The sequence below is a fragment of the Anoplopoma fimbria genome, chromosome 18 (genome assembly GCF_027596085.1).
Source record: "Anoplopoma fimbria isolate UVic2021 breed Golden Eagle Sablefish chromosome 18, Afim_UVic_2022, whole genome shotgun sequence".
Lineage (NCBI taxonomy): Eukaryota > Metazoa > Chordata > Actinopteri > Perciformes > Anoplopomatidae > Anoplopoma > Anoplopoma fimbria.
In genome coordinates, this window is record NC_072466.1 from 14,068,907 (window position 1) to 14,089,563 (window position 20,657).

General features: G+C 37.9%; 2 protein-coding genes across 2 annotated transcripts in view; one reads left to right on the forward strand and one right to left on the reverse strand.

Moving 5' to 3' along the window:
* The window catches only part of lama2 (laminin, alpha 2), a 168,761-nt gene extending 165,023 nt beyond the window's left edge, over window positions 1-3,738 (forward strand). Inside the window, exons 71-75 of the mRNA XM_054619092.1 lie at window positions 232-310; window positions 674-805; window positions 1,026-1,156; window positions 1,875-2,094; window positions 2,294-3,738. Coding sequence (XP_054475067.1) covers window positions 232-310; window positions 674-805; window positions 1,026-1,156; window positions 1,875-2,094; window positions 2,294-2,454 — 723 coding nt within the window. The 3' untranslated portion in view covers window positions 2,455-3,738. The remainder of the gene's footprint in view (window positions 1-231; window positions 311-673; window positions 806-1,025; window positions 1,157-1,874; window positions 2,095-2,293) is intronic.
* A 1,319-nt stretch (window positions 3,739-5,057) lies between these two features.
* The window catches only part of rgs6 (regulator of G protein signaling 6), an 83,853-nt gene continuing 68,253 nt past the window's right edge, over window positions 5,058-20,657 (reverse strand). Inside the window, exons 9-18 of the mRNA XM_054618069.1 lie at window positions 20,183-20,264; window positions 19,954-20,028; window positions 19,519-19,620; window positions 19,186-19,247; window positions 16,027-16,137; window positions 13,952-14,077; window positions 11,152-11,338; window positions 7,753-7,842; window positions 7,312-7,365; window positions 5,058-6,121 (exon numbers count right to left, since the gene is read on the reverse strand). Of these exons, the coding sequence (XP_054474044.1) occupies window positions 6,071-6,121; window positions 7,312-7,365; window positions 7,753-7,842; window positions 11,152-11,338; window positions 13,952-14,077; window positions 16,027-16,137; window positions 19,186-19,247; window positions 19,519-19,620; window positions 19,954-20,028; window positions 20,183-20,264 (940 nt within the window). The 3' untranslated portion in view covers window positions 5,058-6,070. The remainder of the gene's footprint in view (window positions 6,122-7,311; window positions 7,366-7,752; window positions 7,843-11,151; window positions 11,339-13,951; window positions 14,078-16,026; window positions 16,138-19,185; window positions 19,248-19,518; window positions 19,621-19,953; window positions 20,029-20,182; window positions 20,265-20,657) is intronic.

The window sequence follows — 20,657 nt, forward strand, 5'->3', positions numbered from 1 at the left end:
ACTTCTATTTAATAATATTTAATTAGTTTTGATTCTATCAATTCCCCCCACTTGATTCTAATGTAACAATCATATAAGAACAGATTATTAATGTCCAATAATTGTGGCCCATTTCTCTGAAATGTGTCGACATGATTTTCAGTCACACCTGAATACTGCAAACAGAGGAGTGTTGATTTATAGGTATTTTTGTTAGCATGAACCAAACGTTCTCTCTTTTTACGTCCCTAGATTCTCTACAGTATCAATGGATGTATCCGCAACTTTAAGATGGTGGGAGGTGCTGTAAGCACCAAGCCTCCAGCTACAGGTAAGGAATTTATATTTACGATTGCGCATACATTACAGAATAATATCTGTTACTGGTGTTGGAATTTAATTGAGTGCATTTACTCAAGTATTGTACTTAAGTACTATTTTGAAGTTTATAGATCCTGGGAGGAGCTTATTCTAAGGAGTATATCAAGTTATTGAAAACATTAAACTAGCTCTACCTTCACCAGCTTCAACAGTATAGTGATAAACACAATGAAAGTATTATTAATTATAATCCAGTAATATTTATTATCCTAATAACTGCCATTCTGCTTGGCTTAAATATTTGTTACAAAGCTGTTTTGGTTTTTGCCTCCAATTGATCAATCCTTCCCTCTCTCTCCCGCTCTTATCCTAGGCCGCTCTGATGCGGTTGTTGAGGACTTTAAATTGAACATGGCCGCGCCCACCTCCAGTCACATGGTAGGAAGATGCTTTGTTGCCACTGAGACTGGCACCTATTTTGAAGGCACTGGATACCTGAAAGCAGGTGAGATGAGACACTGGCAAGTGTGAAATGGAAATATTATTTGTTGTTATTATTATTATTGTAACACCCTAGCAGCTATGTTAGGACCACCTATCAGTGACCTATAAAAAACGTAAACCAAGCCAAAATCCAGTCAAGTCTTACTCAGAAAAGAAGCACTCACACATTTTCTTTTTGTTGTTATAAAAGTGATTAATAATCACTCTCTCCATTTCTCCAGTCTCTTCTTACAGAGTGGGTCTGGATGTGTCGATAGCTTTAGAGTTCAGGACCAGCAGAACCAACGGAGTGCTTTTAGCCATCAGTAACCAAGCAAATGATGGACTGGGACTTGAGATCGTGGAGGGCAAGGTACGTTACCATGATAATAGGAATAGTTCAACATTTTGAGAAATGTTTTTGTTTTTTCTTACAGAGAGTTAGATGAAAAGCTCAATACCACTCTCATGTCTGTCTGCTAAATAGTGAAACACAGAGATCGGAAACAACTCACCTGTCACTATCAAATCCCCCTGTCAGAACGTCTAAAGCTCAGTAAATAGCTCATAACATCCATAACTCAAAATGTTATGTATCGGATATTCTCTAGACTGAGCAGTTGTCTGGCAACCAGTGTTTGTATCTGTTCTTTGCCAAGAAATAGTCACACAGCATGCAGCCCCTGTAAAACAACACATTTTCACACAGATTATACAATGGGATACAGTATAACATGTTCATTATCAATATTAAGAGGTGCTGGTAAATGGATTTTGTTAAAGTTGGACAGTTTCCATTCTTTGTGGTAAGGCTCACAGACAGTTGTGGGGGCTGTACTGTGGTAATTATCTCATCTAACTCAACAAAAAAAAAGTATACTTCCTAAAATAATAAATTATTGATTCAATCTATTTGAATGTTTTATGACACACATTAGAATATGCGGTATCTGGGTTGAATATGTGTGCTTAAAAACATTATGACAATTACTTAGATACATATACAAATATATAAATGGATAACTATAGACTGATAATGAAAAAAAAAAGTGAATAAATGCATTTCTTTCTTTCTCTTCCTGTTCCTCTAGCTGCTCTTCCACGTTGACAACGGAGCCGGACGGATCACAGCCGTGCACACGCCCGAGGGCGAGGGCTTCTGCGACGGCCAGTGGCACTCCGTCACTGCCAAGAAGCTTCGCCACAGGGTGGAGCTGGTGGTCGACGAGAATCAGAGTCAAGCAGAGAGTTCTAACGCACGCTCCAACACATGTGACACCAACGACCCCATCTATGTTGGAGGGTATCCGGGTATGACTGCCTTCTAACACACATCCTTAAAATAATACATTTACACTTGATAACACATACTCAAAATAGTTGCACAATAAATAAGATCCATTACTATGCAGAAAAGTAGCCTTTAGAATAAAAGAGCATCTTTAAATACACATGTTGTATATAACCACACGTTATACGGTGAAATGTCATCGTTTTTTTTCTCTCTCAGATGGAGTTCGCCAGGCAGCTCTTTCTACCAAGACTTCCTTCAAAGGTTGTTTGAGGAACCTGAAGATCACCAAAGCTTCTAAGACCATGGAAGTGCAGTTCAGCAAGGCTCTAGAGATTAAAGGAGTCCAGCCTCTCTCCTGTCCGGCAGTAGCTGCCTAACCGGTACCATAGAGCTTCCTCTTTGTTGTTTGCCTAATACATTACTATGTTGTTCTTTGAACTTGCACTGGGCACAATGTTTGTATCAATAAGTAAACACACACATACCTTATTTTGTGAAGGTGTGGAGTCCAAAAAGTAGGTAATATCTGCATCAAAGAGGCCAGATTGGTTCTTCATCAGGTACAAAGGTGTGTGTCTTTTAGATGTGGCTTGTACCACAGAATTAGTTCACAAATCTAAGCCAGACTCTCTATCTCATCGAGGCTGTAGCCACATTTACAAGAGCAACACAACATGCTAAGTTACCTGGTGCAGCTTTCAAAGACGAAAACCAAACAGACTCTTAAAAGTTTATCCCCACATTTGCAGTATGAGACCCTGGCTTTATGAACAGTGACTCTGGTCAATAAATATATTGTGGTTACAAATTGAGTGTTTTTGTACACTATGGGAAAGATGTTAGTCTAAGACCTGTGCTGTTGTTACAGGTGCTAACAGTATTCAAGCTAATGAAATGTTGTGATATGTGTGAGCATGAGAGCATTAAATCTATTTGTTTTTCAGTGGAGTTTCCTCTTGCAGAGGTTTAACAGGGCATCTTGGATCTTTCAGTCATACCATTTTACCCTAGTTACATAAACTTCTTTTGAAAAGTTTGAAAAATTACAATTTTATACATTTTTTGTGTTTTCTACATTTGTCCTGCATAAACCTTGTTCCCTGAGAGTTTGTTGTGAAAATCGAAACCATTTCTCCACTTTTCTCATATAACCGTATGAAGTTGAACTTCTTTTCCGCCTCAGTACAGCAAGAAATCTAAAAATAACACATACACAAAAAAGTTTTTAATAATCCAATGGTTCTAGAGTTACACAAGAGCTTCAGCCTAAATGTCCTGTACCTATAATTGTCTAAAACCTAATGACATAAATATGAGTAGTAAAATTATTTGTTTGTTTTTTGGTGGAAAACTAAATGCAATAAAAAAATATGCCAATTAAGCGTACGCTATATTGACACACTTACTTCACTGTTGCTTCATAATACAAGTCAGTAAATGATGAAAGCAACTTTTAGTTGGGGTGCAATGTTCCTTTAACATTCCACACTTCTATCAATTGATTTGATTGCTATAATTGAAATTGTCACACAAGCTGGAGCTTGTATTGCTTTTCAGTAATATTAAAAAGTACAAGGTTTCTTTAGGACACTAATGGTGGTGCCTGTTCTGCATGGTGTGGCTGAAACTACTTCAGCAGCTGTTTCTGAAATATATTCTTGATCGCAGCAAACAAATTGTCCTGTCCTTCTTTGAAACTCTGAACCAGAGGGATGTGTAAGGATCCCATGTGGAACCGTTCCTCGACACTGTTGAAGGTAATTTTAAAAAGAAAATATTTGTTGGATACATTTGTTTAGCAAGATGTAATATGGCTGATAATTCCTTAACCCAGTTGCTGATTTTTACTGACACTCCACTAGGTGGCACTACTGCACTACACAGTTACTATGCCAGAGCTTTTTCTTGGGTAAGGTGGAGAGACTCTTTCTGGATAACAACTGTCTACTGCTACCATGTGTGTTTCATTTCGATATCATTGTGTCCAATAACAAAAAAAAAAATTGTTGATTTGATAATATATATAAATATTATGACTTCTTTTCGACTTACTATGCTATAACTTTTTTGGACTTTTTTTCAACATACTATCCTATGACTTTTTCAACATACTTTTTTCAGCATAGTGTACTATGACTTTTTATGTTGTTTTTTTACATTCTATACAGTTACTTTTTTCCAACCTACCATACTGTGACTATTTACGACTTTTTTTTGCCATTCTATACTATGACTTTTTTTCAACATACTATACAATTACTTTTTTTTTCGACATATAATACTATAACTTTTTTTCAAACTATGCTATAACTTTTCATGACTATTTTCAGCATACTATATAATGACTTTTTTTCCACCTCATATTTCATGACATACCATCCTATGACGTTTTCATGACTTTTATTGCATGCTATCATACTACTATTACTTCTTCTTGACATGTTTTCTGACAATTTTATTGCATACTATAGTATCGATGTACTATAACTTTTTATGACTTTTCATGACATACTTTATGACTTTTTCGATCATTTTCTTTGCTTTTAATTTTTAAATACTTTTTTATTGCATTTTATGCCAATTCTTTTAATGACTTCTCAAACGTGAACAACACCAAATTATTTGTTTTATGACTTTTTAAGACATACTATGACAATAATTTTATTATTGATAAAAATAAGTTCTTAAATGGTATTTAATGAAACAAGATTTTAGAGACACATTTCCCGGCACTGATATTCCAGTTGCACTAGAGGGCGGTATGTTACTACAAAGAGCAAATATGTCCTTTTAGATGGAGCTGCATTCAAAGTTGAAAAAGCTGCTCTTTGGTTCTACCACACATGATGTTTCTGGAAAGGTTTCATTTTCCCCATTTCCTGTGATGTAAAGGTGACTTTTTATGCAGCTCTTGGAGGAATTAAATGGATACACATGAAATAACAAGCCACATCCATCTCTCTGTTGTGCATTCCTCTTTTATTATCATGATCCTCTTTATATAAGGTGAAGAATGGTTTGAGAGCCCACTGACACCTTGTTGCGGCCGCCTGAAGTGGAATGTTCAGAAGATTGAATAAAGCCATTTAAAGCACTTTTTTTGCGAGGAGATCAAACTTTTTATGACAACAAGATTCAATTTCTGTCTGTTCAGTGCGGTTGTTACAAGGTTTTGGAGAAATGTTTGTTAAAAACAGACAGTGATAACCATGATTTCTTGTTTCTTTTTAGATCATATGAGATAATGTAATAACACAGATATAGAACAGATTATTTTTGCCAGTACTCTGACATTCCAAAAACAGGTATGCCCCTCCCCCCTCCCAATTCATTTCATTTCAGTGTTTCATCAGTCTGTAATAACCATAAAAAACAGGCATTAATTTGAATAACACACATTGCAGTTAGCTAAACCACTACTGGACACACCAAAAGTTGGTGTTAAACTCCACCTGATCAACCATTAAAGCTAAAAGTCTGACTGCCATTAATGTGAAGATTGAGCTGAAGTTCAGCTCAAGAGTGAGGGTGTTTACTCTTCATTCCTAGATAGCTACAGCATTAATCTATGTCTCATTTGTATTCAAGCATTCCATGTTTATATTACTGAAAGTAAAGTGATAGCCTCTTAAGCTACCATATTAACATGAGTGTAGGTAGTGGACAAAAATAACTAGGGAGAAAAAATAAAGCCTGCTGGGTGCAGGCTTTTGAGTAGAAACCTCCTAAGAAGAGCAGCATTGTTTATCCTCTACAATGTGACAGCACTGTCCTGTTGTCAGGTCTGGTGACTTATTGCATGCTGTCAGTCCTCCTGAACTGATCCAAGGTGAGTTTCAGATGTGGATAGTGGTCCAGGAACAGCAGTCTAGGCTCATCGGGAGCCATCATCCGCCTCCCACACCCAAACACCCCAGGGTCCTTTTCCACCTGCTCCCCATGGGAAAGCAGCTCTTCTGGGTAGGGTTACACCTACTCTTCTTCCAGGCCTTGTCAGGACGACTGCATGAGGCCTGTCAGTCGTTTGCCCGTCAGTGACTTGCCCTGGTAGGAAGCAGAGAGATTGTAAGATAACGTCAAATAGAGTTTAAGAAATGCAGAACAGAGCAATAATCTCTGCATATATCACCAAGCACAATCTTAGTTTCATTTAGTGTTTGTGAGTAAAAACCCTGCAGTGAACACAACTATTTACTCATTCATGGTTTATTCCATAGCAACAGATACAGCATACTGTACACAGAAAAACTGAAAACAGCTATCCGATGCAGAGGAGTCACCGTGGTGACTGTCGCACACCTTTCCAGTCACCTCACCTCATAATGCCTTAATAAGCATAATAAAATCAATTGTGTTCACCTGTCACACTTAAAATTTATTGATATCCAGGGTTGTGGACAACAACAATTGTCGCGATCATTTTGGAAGCAATCACTCTTATTGCTGTAAACATAAATAATACGGTAAGACTTGTGATGTGTTATGTTGCCCAATAAATACTCTGGCACTGTTAGGACTGTGTAAATGGAAGAATTGGGAATGAACAAGTGTTCTTCCTTGGTAGTCTCATTTCGATGCATCAACATTCATGAAGTGTTTTGCATTGACCATTTATGGTTGAATGTGGGCATGTAGAGGGCAGGGTGTGAGGCTGAACCAGCTGCGCACATTTACAGGTTGATTTGGGATTTATAAAAGGAAACTACGCTCTGGCAGACGTAAGCAAGGTTTTATGAATCAAAATATTTTTAGTCTAGTCATACTTGCATTTTCTCCTTTCAACGCATACAAGCATTTAGTGGATCTTACGCATCTTAAATGAGACCCAAGACCATTCCTTAAGAAGAATATCAAGAAAATGAGCATGTCCCCGAAGGGAAGGAGCCAAAGAAAACGTTTAAGTCTTTTACGTTAGAGTATTGGTGAACATGTTTGATCACTGAGCACAGACAATAGGAACATTAAAACTGTTGCAAGTAAAAATGTATTATGTAGCTTCTGTTATTATAACAGTGACCAAAAGTAAGCCTGAAAAATGACCAATTCACAGAATCAGTTTAATATGTTATCATTTGGTAGTTGTTATAACTAATTCTACTCAAGTTTTGCTCTCAAAAAACTTAGTCACTGTAATCTCTCCTTCTGTTTGCTGTGCTTTGATACCAAATCGAAAACTCTATGTACTTTAATTAATATAGCTTAAGAGATAAAAGCAGAGTCTCTGGGACACTCACCACACTGCGAGTGAACTTCTCCAGGGAGGTGCGTCGCCCCTGCTCGGTTTCAGGCTGGAGTGACAAAGAAAAACATTTCAGTGTGAGTTTTATTTAATCCGGTGAATCAGCTCTTTTAGACGTATCATTGATGACCATTTACAAAGCGACCTCAGTGAGATCACTCCAATAAAACACTAACAGGGACCATTCTTCTACAGAATGAGTGCTATTACTTTGCTCCCTAAAGTAAATCTTGCCGATATACTTACATACTTAACGTTTTGAATGCAGGACTTTTAGTCAAATGGAGTATTTTCACAATGTAGTACTTTAACTTAAGTAAAAGATCCATATTCATCTTACAATTGCAATCATAAAGATGTATATGCTATAGTTTATACAAGATATGTACACAGAATTTGACTTGTGAAATAACGACAATCACAGACACACACTTACTTTCTTCCTTGCCAACAGCAGGTCCTGGTACACGTTGGAGCGCAAGAAGCGTGCATAGCTGTCACTTTTCATCAGCTTGTAGATGTGGTCCTGAATGGAGACAGTAAGACAGGAGTAGAGAGAGAGAGAGAGAGACGTGGGTCTAAATGTTTTGCCAGAACTTGTTTATAAATAGTTGCGTCTTAATGACGTACAAAACTTGTCTAATTGAAAAAAAGAGGAGAGATTACATTAGCAGTTGGCATATGCAATGCAGGTGGCTGCCATCAGGTCTGACATATTTGAGGTTTAATTTTGAAAAGATAATGCTTAATAATAATTCTACAGTTATTCAAGCTACTCAATCTGGTGTTGACAATTGGACTAAGGGATTATATATTTAATAAGTATGATTAACTTGGTTGAAATTCTATAATACTTCTGTTATTGAGTTATGTGTGGGCTGCCAAAAAATAAAAACAAGCCTTAATCGTATTAAATGATATGTGGCTAAAGAAAGGGAAGGTCTATCATTGTCTAAACTGGTATCTATCTGCATTTTCACTTTTCCAGTTATCAAAGCTGAATAATTCCCTTGATAGGGTGCTGTCCTGGGCAAGGATTGAGGAAGAATTAGTGGCCCCAACTTCATTAGAGGCTTTTCTGACTCAAATGGGAAGACTGATAACTATTAAGAATCTAGTATTACGTTTTGTAAAACATGACGAGGACTCACAAATTGATAAAAAGCTAGACCATGCCTTAACCCTATAGCCTATATCTGGTACCACAAGAAAATATTGATAGGCAAGAGAACTATTAAGTAGGTTGAATGGTCTAGATTTGAATCCATCTTCTGGGTGATTTTGTTAAGGAAAATTGAATGAGCTCCTTGGATCACATTAAGCAGATCAGGCACTTTATTCTTCCAATAGAATAGAAAAAAATATTCTGACCCTCAACTAGGATTAAGAAGTTGCTCCACATGATTTGGCATAAAAAGGTGGAACTTCTGATTTCCAAGGGCATATTCGAGATGTACAACTATCCCGTTTACAAGGTTTGAGAATAAAATGTGGGTGTAATAATCAAGGAAGAAAAATAGTTTGTTCTCAATCTCATCTCACTTAGTAGATATTACTAAACAGTAGCTACAGGACCCAAAGTATATTAGCTAGTCTAAAACTAAGTGAGAGTGACACCTGCTGATGATAGGGGAAAGAAGTTGGTGCTCTTGCTCACATGCTGTATTTGTGTGAAGAAAGGAGCACCTATGTGAGGATGATATTACCCTCCAGAATAAACAGTTTAAAGGACAGTTGATTTACCCTCCAGCTGTATGTGTTCTGGGTCTATTAGCAGACAATATCATTGTGAATGCACGATAGAGCTCATGGGTCCATCTGTCTACAACAAGATGTACAATAATATTGAGACACTAAAGACCGTCTAGCCCATGTGGTATTAATTAATAGATTCAGCCGATCACAAAAACAAGCTACATTTTTTACGAGTTACATACGGAGTAATGGGAAGAGGATATTTTAGAACAAACCTGGGGCTCCTTTCTCGTCCTAATAGAGTAAATTTCTGACTATATTTGCACCTGGTATGAATTGGTAGATATAATTGTAACTGGTATACTCAGTGTAACCTTTATTTTACTTTGTTTTTATGTTTTGTCTTTACTAGAATGTTTTTGTGTTGTCCATGATTGTGTCTCATAAGAAACTGTAGGAGAAATGTCCTTGTTTGTGGATTTAGGTACGTTATTCTCCCCTTGTCTTTGTTTGATAGGATGTTGTCTGTCTTTTGATTGTTATTTTAATCTCTTTTGTTCTGTTGTGAAAATAATTGTGAGAGTGAACTGAGTGGTTGTATCACATTGGCAACTAAATAAAATTTTCCTTTTAAGCCTGTTAAAGGAAAATACAGTTGACAGACACCACCCAACCCCCAACACGTCTTTCCACTAACCTTATCTATCTTCCAGCAGGGCGTATTCTCTAGAAATCACTCCACAATATAATTCCATTAGTTGACATTGGTGAAGCGTGTAAGAAAGACAAATGGGGCAGACAACTGTGTGGGATAGAGTTTGTGAAGAGGCAGCACTGACACTGATCACCTGAAGAGATATAAATTAAAAGGGTGATATATAGCCATTCTCAATGGTGCTTAGAATAGTTCCCTGCAGTGTGAGAGAAGATGGGGGAACTGAGCTGTATTATTACTTAATACTCCTCTTTCTCTTATACATTGGCCTCCGTAAATACGTATGCCTACAGGAGCCTACAGTATGTGTCTTAGAAATCCTGTTCTACTGAAAAATTAAAGATAGATTTAAACGTAAAGTTATAGTAGGCTAATACATTTATTTGTTTACATTTACACTCTCATGTCTGTAGGCTAAATATGTAGCTGCAATCAGCAGCTGATTAGCTTATGTTAGTATACAAATTGGCTAAGAAAAAGCTGGGAATACAAACCCTGTTAAAATACTAATTGTAATTTTTTACACATCATTTTATCTACAGACTAAACAAACAAGATATAATGTGTCCAAACGTGAGTTTTAGAGGTGCTTGTCGCACCCTGTTTCCATTCTTTATGCTAAGCCAAGCTTTTTTTCATTTTCATTTAAATTCAATTTGTGCATTTCTAGAAAAGGCGTCAACGAAAAAACAAGCTCCCTTTCAACTCCTCTCTCACTCTCCCTCTCTCGATAGGGAATTCGCAAAAAGGCAGAAGGTGGGGGTTTTTTGTGTATTATTGAGGCTTACTTTAGCCAGACAGGTTAACCTTTCAGCTGACTGGTGGGAATAAACACGTTGACTCCTTCATCACCAAAAGAAAATCTGCATTAATGGTGTATAATCTTGCTCTTTCTTTTAAATCTTATTTGTTAATGTCATTTGTGTATATTGTTATTTCTGTGTGTGGGTGAGGGAGTTAATAATAATAATAATAATAATAATCAATCCTTTATTAGTCCCACAATGGGGAAATTATTTCTCTGCATTTAACCCATCCCAGAATGTTAAAACTGGATCTATTAGGTGTCTTGCTCAAGGACACCTCGGCATTTATAATTGTGACCAATATTACAAGCGCTCTACCTCATGTGCCACAGCCGCCCCCAATAAGGTTAATAAGGTTCTGTGAAGTGTTTCGTTTGAACTGGGAATGTTAAAACTGGATCTATGGGGTGAGGACATACTACATTTATAATTGTGACAATATTACTTTGACTGGTCTTTGAATGAGAATGTTTGACTGATTTTCAAATCTAATTTTGAGTGTAACAACCTGTTGAGAAGGATGGGATAAATTTACCTGAACTCCAACGTACTGTTACTAATACTACATTATAGACTACTATTACCTCTCCATTTTTTCCTGTATCTTGTGTTTTATCACCTGTGCGTCCTCATAGCAGTATCGTCCGGGGTCTTTCAGGTTGTGGCTAGTGCGTTCGTAGCTGTGAGAGTCCAGGTTGATGGAGCTGGGTGCTCCCTCCGCCAGAAACTCTGCCCAAATGTCCTGCGCCCTCTGGGCAACTTCCTGCTGGGGCATCCTCTTCAGGGCCTGCACAGCCAACCAGAACCTGCAATACAGATAAAATACCCCTAAGATGTTGATTTAAATTATAGAGCATCTTAACAACTTCATCATGTCAAACAATGCTCAGAATTTGTTTTTATCTGTCGTTATTTATCTGCAAGAGATTAAGCACTTCGACGCAATATAATTTAACAATCTTTTATCATTTTCTAAAAAATTATCCCCAAATGTGATTTTAAGATGGGAGCATTTTACTTGTTTCCACAAGAAAAAAAGCTTAAGCCTCCCATCGGCCAATTAAGAGTGATTTTCTTGGCACATGTGAAGTTGTCAATCAGATTATGCCTTCAACATAATTGCTGAATGTGTCTTCTAAAACAATTGAAACCCAAATAATAAGTGAAATTATCTTGCCATCAGTGGCTTCTTATTGCACCAATTTAAAGACATGAACAGCAATTTAATATAAAAACAGTTGGAATTTTTAGAGCAAAAACACAAACTGTAGTGGGATTTAAACATACATATAACAGTCAGTGCACCTCAAAAGGAATTTAAAAAGTAAATGGAGAGTAACTCTTAGGTTTGTATTTTCCCTTTTGCGAGCATGTGAAAGGCTCTAATAGTTTCCAGCCCCCTGCCCTGCAGATCAAATTCATATGAAAGATTCAGAAAAATAATATCAAATAACACTTTTAAAGACAAAGTAAATAGATATAGCTCTGTCAGTCTGATTGGACAATAAGGAAAGAAGACTCAAGTGAAACCTGTAAATAAAAAGACTACAGTGGCCACATTTAACATTTTAAGGCATTCTTTTAGATGATTGATTGGGTTGTTTTTGGACATTCAGACTTGTCAATATTCAGTATAAGACAGTTGTTATAAAGGGAAGAAGGCAATGCACTGTGCTAAATATCAGAGGCAGCACAGAGCCACAGGCTGGCTGCTTCCAATATTAGTTTTGTATCTATATTGATCTGTGGACTGGCTCACAGATAATAATATAGAGAGAGACACTCTGGGGTCTGCTTCTCCTTTTCTCACTAGCTGTCACTCTCTCCCTCAGTAGTGTTCTTCCAAAAGCTCCCTCATAAAAGCAAAAGCAATTAAAGGTCCAGAAAAGAGGAACAAGAGAGAGGGAGAGAGAGACGTGATGAGACTGGGGTGGCCAAGAGGTGAGTAGTGATAAGGGTGTATGCTCTCTCTCTCTCTCTCTCTCTCTCTCTCTCTCTCTCTCTCTCTCTCTCTCTCTCTCTCTCTCATGTATGTGTGTGTTATCTCCCTCTGTAGCTCGGGATATCAATGACCTCAATGTTAATTTCCAGACTCTATGATTCCTCATCTTCTCTCTCTCGTGCATCTCTCACTCTCATACGCATCGCAAAGACTCCCGTTTATTGCTGCTCTGTTGTATAAAGGCATAAACACGAAGTAAGGCCATGAATCTGTATGTTGAAATGAAGGATGAATTTAATATCACTGTAAAATAATAAGCAACGCTGGGAAATCAACTTCATTAAATTACAAGAATACACACTTGCACATTGGTGTTCATACCGTTCAAGCACACAAACTATTATTTGTGGGTTATTTAACTTTCCCAGTTAAATAATGAGAGCCAGGTTTGCAGTCCTCATGTTAAGCTAGGCTAATAGCCAATTGGGTCCTGTTCCATAACACACAGATATGAGAGTGGTATTGTCTATGTGTGTATTTCTAAATGTAAAACTAATACTTCAACTGCTATTCGTATTCACAGCAATTCATCTTATATTGTATGAAAGAGCTACAAAGTGGTGAAAACACACAAAATATTTTTGATTAAATTCTAGATACTTAGATAGCTCTTTATTGCTCTTTCACTAAGTTTCTCAACAGGCATCAGCTTAGTTTAATTGTATCCGATCTGTTCAAATAACAGACTTTTTTTCATTTACATTGTTTCTGAGAATAATTTTTCCATTTAATTTGTTCTTAGAGGTAAAATCTTTTTAAATAAAGCAGTTACTGATGTTTATTGCTAAGCAAAACCCAGAAAGTAATTGACTTTCAAGTCTATGAATGCATCTCAACAAGATATGTTTTCCTCTTTTTCTTATTCCTGGAATTTTGTGTTTATGACATTTCAATTTTTGTGAATGGCATTTTTTTTCATTGTGTGTTCAAGGTACAGTTCTCCTGTATTGGGAACAGGAAAAAACTTCACTTGTGATTTGTTCCTTCCTGTGTTGACAGTGCGCAAGTGGGTTGAAATGGTAGGTTGGAACAATAGGGATGCCAAAGAGAAATCTGTCTTTTCTGGCTATTTTTAGAGCAGTGAAAGCTTTGGAAAAACTGTTATACTCTCTTCACAATGTCACAAGTAGAAATGTGCAAAAAGTGCAGTTGTATAGCCTTAAATTTTCATAGAAACATACAGTACGTCAGCAAGTTGAATTTTCTAATGCTGAATACATTTTCCCTTAAATATACCCCTTTCCTCCACTTTCTTTAACACAAAACCCCAAAGTAAAATGGACCACCACCATGCACCATGTTTTTTTCCACTACCAGGCATTTTGAGAACAGCATATGTAAAAGTTTTCATGAATTGGCAAAATCCCTATAACATAAAAATGTTGGAAATGAGTATTGAAGATTCTTGTGTGCTCACCGAAGGTTTTCTGAGCTAAACTCTGACTCCAGGAACTTGAGGAAAAGCTCCTGTCCTGCCGGGTCCTTCAGGGCCTCCTCCAGAGAGAAACCCCACTTCTTCACCCGCTGTTGACTGGGCTCCTTACTGGGAGGATGTGAGAAGATGGTGAGAGAGATAGAGAGAGAGAGAGGGAGGCAGTTTAAACTTCCACCTGAAGTTCTGCAGGGATGTCAAGATTAAAAGGAGAAGATATTTAATTAAAGGGTAATGGTGGAGAAATGCTCAGAGTAGGGAGGGCTGACATGGATATAGAGGAAGGGATAAGACATTTCCACCTAAAATGCAATCAATTGTCTAAAAGGGCTCATGTTGACGTGAGATTGGTGTCATTATTAAACTGCATTAGGCACAATGATTATATGTGTGTTCTAATTAATTCCTGCATAATTCAGAACAAAGGCTGCACGGTGGTGTAGTGGTTAGCACTGTCGCCTCACAGCAAGAGGGGTTCAATTCCCGGGCTGGACAACCTTCTGTGTGGAGTTTGCATGTTCTCCCCGTGTCAGCGTGGGTTCTCTCCGGGTTCTCAGGCTTCCTCCCACAGTCCAAAGACATGCAGCTTAGGTTAATTGATGACTCTGAAATTGCCCGTAGGTGTGGATGTGAGTGTGAATGGTTGTTTGTCTATATCTGTCAGCCCTGCGACAGACTGGCGACCTGTCCAGCCTTCGCCCATTGACAGCTGAGATCGGCTCCAGCACCCCTGCGACCCTTAACTGGATAAGCAGGTTACGGAAAATGGATGAATGGATAATTCAGAACAGGCCAGAGTATAGTACAACTTGTTGAGAGCTGCGACTGCCCTCTCTAATACTTTGGTTCATTACCTTTATTTGTCAAGATAACATTTCAAAGGGTGATCAATCATTTGACATTGTCCAATATGTGTTTGAAACACAAACTGAGGTGGATTATCTGATTTGGATTGAATGAGTAAAAAGGGCCAATCACTTATAGCACTTACGTATAAATATCCAGTGCTCAGTGCTGCTGTTTATTCACTCTTGATTCTACAATAGGGATCTGTTTTATTGTGTCATGATGGTTCAGGATACAATTTCAAAAAACAGGCTGAAATAATCTTAAAAGAAAACTGACTTCTTTCAATGGTTTTTAAAATTCAATAAACGTCCATACCAAAACATATATTTCAAGATGATTTTCACACTTGCAGTCTTCAGCTGACTCAAGTGACTGTATAGCAATTTATCCAACTTAACACAGCTCCCTCTGGAGTCACAATAAACATGCATTGTTTCCCCCTCTTGCAGTAGTACGGCTCAAGACCTGCAAACACATGTGTAAAGTAGGTGGAGTTCCCCTTTAAATGTTTAAGCAGCCGAGAATGTCTTCAGCCCTAAATGAAAGTAAGGTGACACACAATCCCAAAGTGAAATTTACATAATGGGGAAAGTTTGTCTTTCCACAATAATTACTTCATGGTCTAGTAAGGAAATCTTTTCCAGTGGACCCTCAGGTTTTTTTGTAAATAAAAGGGCTTTTATTTTGCCTCAAGCAGCTAATCACTTGCCAACAGCTTTATGATTGATAGCAATCATACTTCTTTCACTTACACAATCAGGCAGAAAACACGACAACATGCAACTACTTCCAACCAAACATGTCAATATTCAACAAAAAAAAGACCATGATTAATAATTAAGCCTTTATTAGTCCCACAATGGGGAAATTATTTCTCTGCATTTAACCCATCCCGGAGGAGCAGTGGGCTGCAATGAAGCACCCGGGAGCAACTTGGGGTTAGGTGTCTTGCTCAAGGACACCTCGGCATGTTGCCGGTAGAGGGGTTTGAACCACCAACCTTGTGGTTACGGGACAAGCGCTCTACCTCATGTGCCACAGCCGTTTCTACATAGCATGTATGTAGAAAATACACAATATCTGAACATTCTAAACACTGATTAGCGCATTTGATCTGACTTTAATATGTGATAGGCCAGTAAGACTATCAAATGAGGTAAACATATTCACTGGCTGTGAAAGTGAAACTGCTTTTGTTTCTGTTCTCATACCTGGCATCCAGATCCCAGAGGGAGGGATCATCGCTGGTCCAGGGGTTGGACGGCTCCGGTGCCATCACAAACGGGTCATAGTCCATGTACTGCTCAGTGTAGCTCATCAGACTGACCCACACACACACACACACACACACACACACACACACACACACACACACACACACACACACACACACACACACACACACACACACACACACACACACACACACACACACACAGGGGACAGAGGACAGGAAAGGTTGAGGGCATAGCTGGTCAAAGGTTAGGAGTCAACGTTTTACACTGCACTCATTTCGAATTTTTCTTTTGAACCTTTTGTTCAATGAGATCAATATTTCCTCTGTTTGTCTGATATAAATGTGACTTGAATGCTATCTGAAGTTATTTTAGTGAATTATGCAAAAACAAATCGTTAAGCAGGAACATCTGTTCTGATCAAAAGCTCAGATGTGATCCACCTACCTCTCTTTGATAGTCTGCGATAAAAAGGAACCGAGAGAGACAGTGCAGAAAAAAGTGCAACAACACCAGCAGGACTCTGAAAATGTGTTTTTGCTCACAGTTTAAACCGCAACTCAAGAATCTATAACACAAATGTTGTTTATTTACGACATCATCACTGCTGCTTCCCTCCATAACATACAGTGTATACAGTATCTGCATTGTAGCTATAAGATTTGGAAAAACACACAAAAAAGTATAACTTATAAATCAACTGATTATGCCTTGTCATGGCATGGTAAAGTCTTTTTTAATGGAGAGAAAAATATGAATCTGTTCATCCCCTTTTCAGACAATATAAACTTTATTTTGTTTTGTATTTAAACTCATTTAGAAATTCTAATTATGATAACCTTTTGATTTACATCTTATTGCAGAACAGAATATGAACTGTACAGAAAATAACAAGTTAGTACTTGAGTCAGACCAAATCAGTCCTGTGGAGCTTGTAAACTAACAGATAGCATCTAATACTACAATTTTAGCCAACAAATCAGTCAACCAAGAAAATAAACTAAAACAAATATTACTATTAAATAAATAGAGGGTGTTAGACAAAGACAATGGATGAAACATATAGATCAGAGCTTGTATATAATCATAAGATCAAACAGGAAGCACAAACACACCTCAGATTGATGCATTATGAGTGCAGTCAGCAACAACACAAGGCAAGAAGAGACTCAGGACCATGGACAGCGACAGCCTGAACACAATCCATTAAAACCTTTTTTCAAAATTTGTTTGGGTGTTCGTGTGCAGTGCTTTTGTGAAATGTGCATACATGTAATTAAAAGACAGACAACAAGTAAGACTATCTTTGCTCACTATCTCAAAAGCTTTGCACTTTGGTAGTGAGCATTCCGAACAGGAAACCTCCAACCAAAGAGCAGTAAAATCTTTTTAACTGGAAGTGAAACTACATCCTGTGAGAGCGAACCTTTGACTGCAAAGTGAGCATCGCCAACCTTCTTTCTATGTACATCTGTCAGCTTCTTTATTTTTTGAAAGATGTGCTAAAACAGCTGTAGGGTATCACATTAAAATAGGATTTATTCACTTGTGTTTGATATTTTTTGTCTTTACATTCTTCCATAAGCACAAAACTGTAGTAGTTCAGTCAACACATTGGCTTTTAGTATGTTGTCTCAACAGCAGTTTAATCTTACTGTTACAGCTGGATCACTGACAGAAAAACATCCAACCTACACTAATATCATATACTTACTGACCCAAAAAGTGATCCCATCTGACAAATTATTGTGTGATTATAAAGAAAATGTATGATACCAGTCGCCTTGAATGTTATTGCCCTAAATGATTGATGGTTTTGTTTGTGTTAATGCCCAAAACTATCCACACCAATTAAACTCAGCTCTGTACATGGGGTCAAGAGGTTAAAGGGTCTGGGAGGCAGAGCAGCGCAGCAGCGCAGCAGCCAGCAGTAATCACAGTGTTCTGCTCTGCTGGGAAGTAATTGCAGTCCCGACTGACTGAGCAGTGGATGGGACTGTCAGGCAAGCAAACATAGGAGCAGACATGCCACAGAGGATGTAGACAAGAGACACATGCATAAATATATGTTGTATCTTTAGGGTAGGTGGACAAAATAACAAGAATGCCTGTACAACTTAATGCAATTCAACACAATATCCTAATTATAAGATAATAGTGAGGCTTACAATGTGTGCTTTAGGCTGTGGCAACCTTTAACCCTGTTTCTAACCACTAGCATCTTTATATATTATCCAGTTAGCTCTGACTTTAACTATTTCTACCTGAATGCCTGAATGCCTGAACCAAACCACCTTACCCAGTGTAAACTATTCTTTCTTTATCAGTTTGTTATTTTGTTACATGAAAATTTGCCAGTACAGTAAGATGTTTATAACTGTTTCTAAAGAAAATCAGTTTGATTCAAGTAAATCACCCTGAAACTTTTTTCAATTCTAGTGTAGAGACATGCTGGATTATTTGTTGTTTACAGATACAGACACCTTAAACAAGTGGATTTCATATAGCAAAAGGCTGCATTAATATTTCTACAATGGCCAATTTTGTTTCACTTTTTTAAACAAGTTAGGTTTGAGGACAACAGACAGAAATTAGTTTAAAGAAAGATCTTTTTGCAGAGCCCATAGATCATTTCTGGATCTTCTAACCTCTCTTTAATGATGCAGGTTGACCTGTGCCTTGCCCTTGGACCCCTATTCCACATTGCAAAACCCATGAGGCAATGAAGCAAAGGAATCCAGGGAGAAACCAAAACCTACCTAGCCTGAAGACCTTACCCTATTCAGCCCCAAACATAAAGGCCAACATCCCTAATGCTGTAAAATTATACCAAATGCCAAATGGACACCACCACAGGTTCAGATGGGGTGTCAAGACAAATCAAGACTTCATCTTCCACTGCTCTAGTACAGATATAATACAAGGGAAGTCAGGAGGGCATGGGTTTGTCAGAATTATAGATGGTCAGAGACAGCACAGCAGAGGTGAAAGCAGGCAGGCGGCCTCTTTATGAGAAAAGCTGTGTCTCCTTCTCGGCCAACATGGTGAGTAGACTGAAAAGATAAAGATTAGACATGCTCTTCATGGTGTGCAGTATTTCTAGTGCTGTAGAGTAGTGAGTTTCCTTCACTGTACCTTTCAGCAACTTTAGACATCTTCATACGGTGACGGTCTACCTGGGTGTTCAGGAATACGATCTGAAAGAGGAGATGAAAAGAGTCAGTGTTTATGCTGGTTTTGTACAAAATAAGGAGACAAGACAGTACAGTAAATGTCTTAAATGTCATTAATGTCGGAGTATGGTCTTGGTATTTAGCAAAATGTGTAATATGCATTGTAGAGGCTGTCAATGTTCTCGGCAATGCTTCTGTGGCAATGACATCAAATGCTGGTGGAGTTAACATTATACAGCACAGTAAAAATATAGCATATTTTATTTTTAAATGAGTCATTTTGGATGAATTTTACCTCTTTCTCTACATCCTCCTTGGTGCCTTTCCTGCAGTGGTGCAAGGGAGTATGTATGGGACTCTGAGACTGTGATCCCTCCTCTGCCAAACCATACACTGACTGGGCCGTTTTGAAGGGGGAGAGATTATAGAGAGATACATTGTGTACTTATTGTTTTCTCGCAGCACAGATAAAAAAAAAAAATTGCTTGCATGAATGTAAATTTCACTAAGTGTCGTTACGATTTTTTTATTTGTCGATTTATGTCCACTGAAATAAAGTAATCTGCATTTTAACGAAATTCAAAGTATTTTTCAATATGTACATTTATTGTAACCAGATAACAGTAAGTGCTTTTCTTTCTTTTTCTTAACCTTGGAAGACTTTCACCTTCAATGACTTCCTGAAAAATATCGTACCAAAAGCTTCACACCTTGTCTTTGGAGCTTATACCTTCTTAACTCTATGAGGGTTCTTCATGCGTCTACATTTCCTGATGTCCATCTCTGTCGTGTTAACACATCCAGGCTGAAGAAAACACAAGCAAAAAAATAAGTATTACAGTCAGTACTAGTGATGTTAAGTTAACCCAAAGAAAGCTGTGGATGATAAAAAAGAGACAGTATGTGGGTGGAAGATGAGGTAGACGGCTATAATCTCACACACACATACAGAGGCTTACCACAGGTCTATGGACGTCCCAGAAGGCTCTCTCCTGACTGTCAAGGATCTTCCTCTCAGTTTTATCCTTTTTCCTGTCGATCCTGCAGATGAGATCAGTTAGTGTGAGAAATACAGCATGCAGCTGTGTACATGTAGTTGAATCAGGATGGAAGGAGAAAGAGGGGAGAAAGATAATCTGGATATTATAAAGTCTATATGCCCATCAGTTTTTAACAATATTGATGCTCATGTGCCCAAAGGTTTAGCATGGCCCTGCACCTCTCTGTGCACCATCTCTTGTGTGTGTGCACTGTTCACAACCACTGATGTGTTCATACTGCAGCACTGACAGTACACACTGTGGACAAATCTACAGAAAGGACATAATTCCTTTGTAGTTCAAATAAACTAGTGTCCACTAAATTATCTTTGGTTGGAATTGAAGGCTGTAGCTATCTCTTGACAGAATGGCATCCCCAGCGATTAAACAATTA